Genomic DNA, 10,001 nt, shown 5'->3' on the forward strand with positions numbered 1-10,001 from the left:
CGAAGGTTGCAGTGAGCTGAGATCGCACCACTGCACTCCAGCCTGGGTGACAGAGCTAGACTTTGTCTCAAAAAAAAAAAAAAGTGAGTGCTTATGTGGAATGAGAATTATAAAATAAATCATAGTGAAATTCACTTTTTTTTCTTTTTTTGAGACAGTTTGCTCTATTGCCCAGGCTGGAGTGCAGTGGCGCAATCTCGGCTTACTGCAGCCTCCACCTCCCAGGTTCATGCAATTCTCGTGCCTCAGCCTCCCAAGAAGCTACAACAACAGGCATATGTGCCACTACACCTGGCTAATTTTGGTATTATTAGTAGAGACGGGGTTTCACTGTGTTGGCCAGGCTGGTCTCGAACTCCTGGCCTCAAGTGATCCACCTGCCTCAACCTCCCAAAGTGTTGGGATTACAGGTGTGAGCCACCTCACCTGGCCCCAATTCAGTTTTGTTTGTTTGTCAGTTTGTTTGTTTGTTTGCGACAGTGTCTCACTCTGTCATACAGGCTGGAATGTGGTGGAGCAAACATGGCTCACTGTGGCTTCAACCTCCTAGGTTTAAATGATCTTCCCACCTCAGCCCCCCAAGTACAAATTCAAATTTTAAAAATTGACAGATAACACAAACATTATAAAATCTAGAAAAATAATGTTTATATTAACTAGCTGCTTGGCAAACACCTCATAATTTTTCTTCATATATCTTTTGTTTTATGCCCTTTGGTTGCTTCTGTATATGGCAACTTGGTAATGTTTTACAGGCATAAACATAAAAATGTAATGTTTTTGTCTACATATATGATGATGTTTTTAATGTTTTCTACCGAGAAAGAAAAAAAGATTAGTCTGCCTTTCCTGTAACATATTTGATCAAATTTTCTTAATATTGATTGATTAAAAAACTTTGTTTTGGCCTCACATTTAGTTCTTGGTAATGCCCTGTAAATCTTTTTACTTAAAAAATTACATGTATAGGCTGGGCGCGGTGGCTCACGCCTGTAATCCCAGCACTTTGGAAGGCCAAGGCGGGCAGATCACAAGGTCAGGAGTTCCAGACCAGCCTCGCTAACATGGTGAAACCCCGTCTCTAGTAAAAATACAAAAATTAGCCGAGCATGGTGGTGTGCACCTGTAATCCCACCTACTCGGGAGGCTGAGGCAGGAAAATTGCTTGAACCTGGGAGGCGCAGGTTGCAGTGAGCCGAGATGGCACCATTATACTCTAGCTCTGGGCGACAGAGCAAGACTATGTCTTGCAGAAAAAAAAAAATACGTATATATCTTTAAAAGACAAAAATTTAAATCAACACCTGTGGAAAATAATAAAAAATAATACAAAAGAAAATGTTTATGTAAATTTTTGTTTCATTTTGTTTTGTTTTAGAGATATGATGTCACTCTGTCACCCAGGCTGGAGTACAGTGGTGCAGTCATAGCTCACTGCTGCTTCAAACTCCTGAATGACGATCCTCCTGTCTCAGCCTCCCAAAGTGCTGGGATAACAGGCGTAAGCCACTGTGCGTGACCCGTTTTGTTATTAAATTTGAGAAAACCATTCTCAGGTTTCTTCCATAAAAACACTAGGCCGGGTGCAGTGGCTCACGCCTGTAATCCCAACACCTTGGGAGGCCAAGGTGGGTGGATCACCTGAGGTCAGGAGTTCAAGACCAGCCTGGCCAACACAGTGAAATCCTGTCTCTCCTAAAACTACAAAAATTAGTTGGGCGTGGTTGCACATGCCTGTAATCCCAGCTACTTAGGAGGCTGAGGCAGGAGTAATCGCTTGAACCCAGGAGGCAGAGGTTGCAATGGGTCAAAATCGCAACACTGCACTCCAGCCTGGGTGACAAGAGTGAGACTCTATCCCAACAACAACAAAAGAGAAACACTCTATGGGGAGGCAAAGTTTTACCTTTGTCCCTTAGGATTTTTGTCTGGGCCTGAGAATCAAATTGATGTAAAACAGATTCACAGGAGAAAAGCATAGACATTTCTATAAGTTTTATGTGACGTGGAAGCTCTCCTAAGGAACTGAAAGGGAAAAGAACTAGCAGAACCTAAACGCTTTTCAACTAGGTTGAACAAAGAGAGGCAATTGGAGAAAAGTTACCAAATTATGTGGGGAGGCTAAAGGAAGATAAGAATCATATTACCCAGGTCTGTTTGCACAGAATTCTCTCAGCTCTGACAACATGTGGTTTGTTTTCCTGCTGCCCAGAGAGCATCTTTCATATGCGAGTTTTTATCTCTTGTTTTCAGAAAGAAAAGAGGAACATTAGGATGTCCTTCTTGCATCAAGTGCCTTTACCGCAAAATAATCCTAAACCAAAGTGGCATATTTTGGAATGGCATATTCTGCCACCACTTAACTGTAACGGGGGGCATTTGACATTTTCTTGCACACTGATTATTCACAAATACTCTAACAACATAGAGAATTACTAGAGGCCATTTCTACACCAGGACAGATAGCAGTCGTTTGACTATGCATGGAAGGTACTGTGAATCATAGAAATTTTTCCCACTAAATCTAAATTAAGGCCGGGCACAGTGGCTCACATCTGTAATCCCAGCACTCTGGGAGGCTGAGACAGGTGGATCACCTGAGGTCAGGAGTTCGAGACCAGCCTGGCCAACATGGTGAAACCCCCTCTCTACTAAAAATACAAAACTGAGCCAGGCATGGTAGCGCATGCCTGTAATCCCAGCTACTCAGGAGGCTGAGGAAGGAGAATCACTTGAACCCCGGACACAGAGGTTGCAGTGAGCCGAGATTGCGCCACTGTACTACAGCCAGGGCGACAGAGCAACACTATGTCTCAAAAACAAAAACAAATGTAGGCTGGGCATGGTGGCTCATGTGTGTAATCCCAGTGCTTTGGGAGGCTGAGGAATGAGGATCACTTGAGGCCAGGAGATCAAGACCAGCCTGAGCAACATAGGAAGGCCCATCTCTACAGATTAATTAATTAGCTATGATGGCACATGCCTGTAGTCCCAGCTACTTGGGAGTCTGAGGTGGGAGGATCGCTTGAGCCTAGGAGTTCAAGGCTTCAGTGAACTGTGATTACACCACTCCACTCCAGCCTGAGTGACAGAGCAAGACCTTGTCTCAAAAAAAACCCACACACACATAAAATGACCATGTGACACATGAAGTTTCATGAGTTCTGTGGTAACTCTGCCTTGATATCTTCATTCACATGCCTGTTGCCTCTTGATCATATGATGGGTACATGTCCTGGCACAAATCTGTGATAAACTCAGGAAGAAGGCCAAATGTGCAGGTCAGCCAAATCTGCCCCCTACAGTGCTTTCCTAAAGCTCCACTTGGTGACCTCCACTTACTAACTGGTCCTATGGCTCCTAGCTGCAAGGGAGTCTGGGAGGTATTTTTAAGTAGACACATTGCTGTGCTGACAAAATCAGTTCTGTTGGTCAGGAAGGAGAGGGTGAATATTGTGTAGACTGCTAACAGTGTCTGCCTCCTCCCCTTTCAGATTATTTTCTGTGAGTACAGAGATAGATAGATATAGATAATAGATACATAGAGTGTACCTGTATCCTGTATTTTTTACAGAAATTTATACTGCTGTATAATGTCTTTAAATGATTCACAAATACTCAAAACCAATAAATGAGAAATCTTTTTTTACCTAAATTGATATGTTGACCAACTTTTACTACTGAATAAATTGCATTCAGCTAAATAATATGCTATCTTTTTTAAATTGTGCTTAAATATGCTCCTTTTTATAGTAGCAGAACCTTCTTTCAAATAAAATCTCCATCTATAACGCTGATGAAAGCCGAGTTCTCTGGATGAGTACAGGTGGATGTCAGGAACCCTTGCTCTCCTCTCTGCCCAGACCCCAAAGCATTTCTGTGGAACTCATTATAAACAGCTCTGTCTCAGCAGATTGTTGGACAAGATACCCTCTAAGATCCTTCAGCCCACAAAGGCTTCTTTGCAACTGAGAGGCCCGAGAGTAGGCTGGGTGGCTCACACTGCAAGCAAGGGGAGGGAAAGTCCAGGCCAGCAAGAACAGCCTGGGAAGTGGCTGCGCTGCTAGGCCCTGCACACTGAAGCCGCTCTGCTGAGGGCCTTTCTTCAGGCATTTTTGCAACAGACCAGACAGTGCTGGCCCACAGGCCAGACACAGTTTCTCCATCCACGGGAAAGGAAAAATTCCACCCACTTTAAATTATTTTCCAGGTTTCTATAGTTTTAAGGAGATGAAATAACTGGCAGTCTAAAATATTCTCGAATACATGACATGTTCTGTCATTTCTAGGAAGACATTGGGAGGAGTGAGCTCAGATGACTGTGACACTGGGGAAGTGGAGACAGAGGAAGTGGGACTGTTTCCCCTTTTCCAGTTGCCTTCTTCATGTTTCTCTGTGGGAGGGCTCAGGGGTCCTCTGTCTTGAGGGACAGGAAAAAGAGAAGGCAAGAGCCACAGTGGAGCACTGTGATGAGAGCATGTAGAACCGACCCTGGATCCTGGATTGGGGAAGTGGGATGGATGGGGAAGTCACAGTGGAAACAGACAGCAGTGTGAAGTGGTTGCAGTGGAAATATCCTACCTTGGTAGATTTCTCTAGAGACAGAAAAGGCGACGCAACTGCATTTTAGTTTTTATTTACATGGCTTAGTTACATTCCATTTCCCCCAACAGGGTGAGCACCTCCCACTTTCTCACTCTCCCAGGCTTTTTCCCTTTCACTCTCCTTTCTATCCCTCCCCACCTCCTAGTCAGGGCAGGTTGTTTTTGTTTTTGTTTTTGTTTTGTTTTTTGAGATACTCTTGTTGCCCAGGCTGGATTACAATGGCGTGATCTCGGCTCACTGCAACCTCCACCTCCCAGGTTCAAGCAATTCTCCTGCCTCAGCCTCCTGAGTCGCTGGGATGACAGGCATGCACCACCACGCCTAGCTGTTTTTGTATTTTTAGTAGAGATGGGATTTCTCCATGTTAGGCCGGTCTCGAACTCCCAACCTCAGGTGATCCACCCGCCTTGGCCTTCCAAAGTGCTGGGATTACAGGCGTGAGCCACCGTGCCCAGCCCAGGGCAGGTTTTGACCCCACTTGTCACTTCCCTGGCTGAGACCTGTCCCAGGGTCCAGGTGAGGCTCACTGAATCCCATAGGCACTGGCCATTTTTTCTTCCTCTCCCTACCTAACATACTAGATAACCCAAAGGAATTTTCAGCAGAAATCAAGAAATCAAAGATGAAATTCCAATGTTCAAGAAGTTTGGTTTTTTTGTTTTTGTTTTACTTTTTGTTTTGAAATAATTATAGATTCATAGGAAGTTACAAAAGTAACACACAGTTCCCATGCACCCTTCACATAATTTCCCCTGGTGCTAATATCTTATGTAATTGATAGCATAATAGCAAAACCAGGAAGTTGACATTGGTTTCATCCACAGACTTTATTCACATTTCACTAGTTTTATAGTGATTTCCTTTTTAAACAATTTTTCGGCCGGGCACGGTGGCTCAAGCCTGTAATCCCAGCACTTTGGGAGGCTGAGACGGGCGGATCACGAGGTCAGGAGTTCAAGACCATCCTGGCTAACACAGTGAAACCCCGTCTCTACTAAAAAATACAAAAAAAGCTAGCCGGGCGACGTGGCTGGCGCCTGTAGTCCCAGCTACTCAGGAGGCTGAGGCAGGAGAATGGCGTAAACCCGGGAGGCAGAGCTTGCAGTGAGCTGAGATCCTGCCACTGCACTCCAGCCTGGGCGACAGAGCGAGACTCCATCTTAAAAAAAAAAAAAAAAACAACAATTTTTCTTAAGTATTAACATGATAGTAACCATACTACAAAAAATTGTGGCAGAAAAAAATATTCTTAATTCTACTGTCCTATGTAGCCACCCTAATCATGTGAAGGTTCATTTCTTTCCAGTCTTTCTGTGCACTTTTAGCATAATTGAAAGCATTGTTTAGCTGGACACAGTGGCATGCACTTGTAATCCCATCTACTAGGGAGGCTAAGGCAGGAAGATCACTGCACTCCAGCCTGGGCAACATAGCAAGACCTTGTCTCAAGGAAAAAAAAAAAGCATTCTTTATGTACATTATTATAACCTGATTTTTATTTAACGTTTTAAATAAACGTATTTCTCCATAACCTGTTCTTTATCATTGTACATGGCTATATGATATATCAAGTGAATATGCCATATTTTACTTATTTATTCCTGTTACTAGATATTAGATTGTTTCAGTTTTACTCTTTAATAATTTTATAATGAACAATTTTGTTTATCTTACACTTTCCAGGGTTTGGATTCATTCACTAGTATTTACACTCAAGGATGTGTGAACATTTTTACAACTCTTGATAAAATGCCAAATTGCTTTCTAAGAGTTGTCTCAAATTTTAATCTCACTAATTAGTGTTAGTTCCTTAAACTAGTGTTTTAAACTTGGGAGCAGTGGACGGGTTCATTTTTTTGTCATTCTTATAATAGTTGAAGAATGCTACCTTGTTTTGTAAAGTTGAAGTTTCTGATTTCTAGTAAAGTGGGTCTTTTTTGTTTCTTCTTCTTACTTTCTGTTTTGTGACATGGTGGTTTGAATTCTTTGCCCAATTATCAATTTAGTGTTTTACTTACTGATTTGTGGGAGCTCCTTAGCTATGAAAATGTTCACCTTTAATCTGTCAAACTTGCTTCAGACACTTCTTCCCCGTTTGTTGTTTTCCTGTTGATTTGGTTTATTTTTAACATACTGCGCATGTGGAAATGTTCGTATTTTTATGAAATCAAATGTCCGTCTTTTTTTCCCTTCTCATTTTTACATTTTTTTCCCTTCTCATTTTTCCCGTCTCATTTTTTTCCCTTCTCATTTCAGAGATGTGATGAGTTACAGTAGTCAACTGCTTTCTTCCTTTTCCTATGGTTTATCCTTGTTTTAATTTATACTGCTAAATGGTATGATACGGAAATCTGTCAGCAGAAAAAGGGTTTTTCTCCGCAATTTCTGTTTACTTGAAGAATTTGTGACATGATCCTTCCTCATTTATTTGCAAAGCTCCTTACCATTAGAGAGTAGTTTATTCAGTGTATTCTGTTTGACTTCCGGGTCAGCTCTCCAGTAGATATTCCTCTAGCCCTTTCTTCTCTTTCCTTCCATCAGATCATGACCAACACGGGGAAGACAAGGCGGAAGGGGCTGGCCAGTGTGCAGTGGAGCGGGGATGAGCCCCTGCAAAGGCCCGTCACCCCCGGCGGCCACAGAAACGGGTACCCAGTGTAAGTCAGGGCTAAAGGAAGCGGGAGTTGACTTTCTTAGGCTTTGTTTTGATTCACTACAGTGTAAGATGTATGTCTTTTTAAAATTTAAAATAAAGGATTCCTTTTGAAAAGCATTTATCTCTTTATTTTGGGGGGATTTTTGGAGGGAAAGAGGTTGAGTCCTTCTCCCTTCCCCCAGGATTTTTTTATTCCAGAAAGAGAAGTGGTTGGATTACAGGACCTCCAGGGCCACTTCAGAAGACAAATGTTGGCCAGAGTAATTTCAAAAGAAGGGACCTGAAAGGAGCCGGGCCCTCTCCAGAAGGACTCCTGTCATGCCTTTTCCGTGGCCTCTCGCCGTAGCACCAAGCCCTTTGTTGGGATTGGAATGTTACAGTTTAAGACTCAAAATCCATTTATTTTAGATGACTTTTTGGAACAACTGGATGCTGTTTTAGCTGCCGAGCCTTATTCATTTTCCATAGCCTTGCTCCTGCCCCATTTATATAAATAAAATTTTAGTCTCGTTACGTAGAGCCTCTGGTCTCCCTGGGGGCCTAGACCCCTTGTGGGCTAAGGAGCCCCAGATCAGACAGTCCAGTGGGCAGCAGAGAAGCTACTTCTGTGGTCTGGGTGGCCTCTCTTTTCCTGTCTAGAGAGAATATTACAGCAAAATATTACAGAGAGCAGGCTAAAAACCTCCATATATTCATTCAACAAATAATGGCCATGTAATACTTTAAAATAATATACTGTGTTTTACTTAGTTATCCCCTGAAACTGGGCACTTTTATTTTTTCCAGTACTCTGCTGTCATTTTGTAATGAACAACCAGGCACTGGGAACTGAGCAACAAAACTCAGAAATGCCTGCCCTCATGGAGCTCTGTGCTACCACAGACACGAGGGACACCAGGCAAGACAGACCCAGCTCCTTGATGAGTTCTGTTGCCCATCAGGATTTGTCCTATAAATATTTCAGGGCCCGTGCCATAGATGAGTGCTTTGAGATCTGTTTGGTTTGATTTCATAATTAGGTATGATATGCTTATATTTCTAGGTTTTTATTTTTAGTTACTGATATATAAACTAGTATCATGCCCTTTTCTCTCTTAACCTTACAATCAGTGTTTTTAACCTACAGAGAAGTTGAAAGAATATTACACTGAAGATGGCCAGGTATGGTGGCTCACGCCTGTAATCCTGGCACTTTGGGAGGCCGAGGCGGGCAGATCATAAGGTCAGGAGATCGAGACTATCCTGGCTAACATGGTTAAACCCTGTCTCTACTAAAACATACAAAAAATTAGCCCAGTGTGGTGGTGGGCACCTGTAGTCCCAGCTACTCGGAAGGCTGAGGCAGGAGAATGGCATGAACCCGGGAGGCGGAGCTTGCAGTGAGCCGAGATCACACTGCTGCACTCCAGCCTGGGTGACACAGCAAGACTCCGTCTCAAAAAAAAATGTTACACTGAAGGGCTTCCAATTAACATTTGTGTGCCCTATCTCTCTCTCGCTCTCTTTCTATGTGTATAATACATAATTTACAAGCATATACATTTTTTGCTGAACTATCTGAGAGAAGATTGCAGACTTTTGCACATAATCCCATTATCACAGCTAAGAAATTTAATAGTATGGATATAGTATTATCAGTATTCCTTAGTTGTCCCCTAAATGTCCTTTACCTCTGAGCAGTTTTGGGTTATTTGGTTTTCATCCAGAATATAGCCAGTTACCAATGACTAGTAAACTAGTTGATAAATATAATACCTTTTTAAATGGAAATAGTAACAGGAACTAATAAAATTCCCCTTGCTTGACACGGGAAAGAGGGCACTGAATCATTGTCTTAAAAGTATTTTTCAAGGCCAGGCGCGGTGGCTCAAGCCTGTAATCCCAGCACTTTGGGAGGCCGAGACGGGCGGATCACGAGGTCAGGAGATCGAGACCAGCCTGGCTAACACGGTGAAACCCCGTCTCTACTAAAAAATACAAAAATCTAGCCGGGCGAGGTGGCGGGCGCCTGTAGTCCCAGCTACTCCGGAGGCTGAGGCAGGAGAATGGCGTGAACCCGGGAGGCGGAGCTTGCAGTGAGCTGAGATCTGGCCACTGCACTCCAGCCCGGGCGACAGAGTGAGACTCCGTCTCAAAAAAAAAAAAAGTATTTTTCAATTACGTTTTAAAATAATGAAAACCCTGCTTTCCTGAGCGACAACAATGACATAAGGCTATTTTAATCAGAGATAAGAACAGGGAATCTAATAAATGTGGGGCTAACCAGTGGGCACAGTTAATTCTTGGGTCAGGTGTTCTTCTTTGTAGAGAAATTCGAGGACGTTTTCCATGCCTGGGAGCACCTCTCCCTCTCCCCTGCTACGTGGGGGTGGTCCTATCAAGATCTTTGACAGTGGCAAGCTGCCAGGTAATGAGGGCAGCTCATTTTCCTGAAACCACAGACCTTCCCACTATAATGATGCAGTTGCCCTGTCACCAGCTTCCCGATCAGGTCTCAACAAACATTTTTATCACTTCTCTGCCATATGGTGTCCTCATGGCTGGAGCTGCAGAAATCAATAAGATGTGACTCCCTGCCCTCAGGAGCACACAGACCAAGCTGTGTGGCAGACAAAGAGCTGGTCAATGGAACGCAGTGGGCACTCCCCCCAGCGCATGAGTACTCTGGACGGCTACACGATGCTGGCGTGCAAGATTTGTAGTTCTGCCTTTGCACCTGGAGCTCACCTCTAAAAACGTT

At 43.4% G+C, this 10,001-nt stretch overlaps 1 protein-coding gene across 1 annotated transcript in view; it reads left to right on the forward strand.

The window, feature by feature from the left end:
- Nucleotides 1-10,001, forward strand: part of ARMC9 (armadillo repeat containing 9) — a 197,676-nt gene that overhangs the window by 154,624 nt on the left and 33,051 nt on the right. Inside the window, exon 21 of the mRNA XM_011951991.1 lies at nt 7,147-7,262. Within this exon, the coding sequence (XP_011807381.1) occupies nt 7,147-7,262 (116 nt within the window). The remainder of the gene's footprint in view (nt 1-7,146; nt 7,263-10,001) is intronic.

Source organism: Colobus angolensis, unplaced genomic scaffold (assembly GCF_000951035.1).
Source record: "Colobus angolensis palliatus isolate OR3802 unplaced genomic scaffold, Cang.pa_1.0 Scaffold33, whole genome shotgun sequence".
Classification (NCBI taxonomy): Eukaryota; Metazoa; Chordata; class Mammalia; order Primates; family Cercopithecidae; genus Colobus; species Colobus angolensis.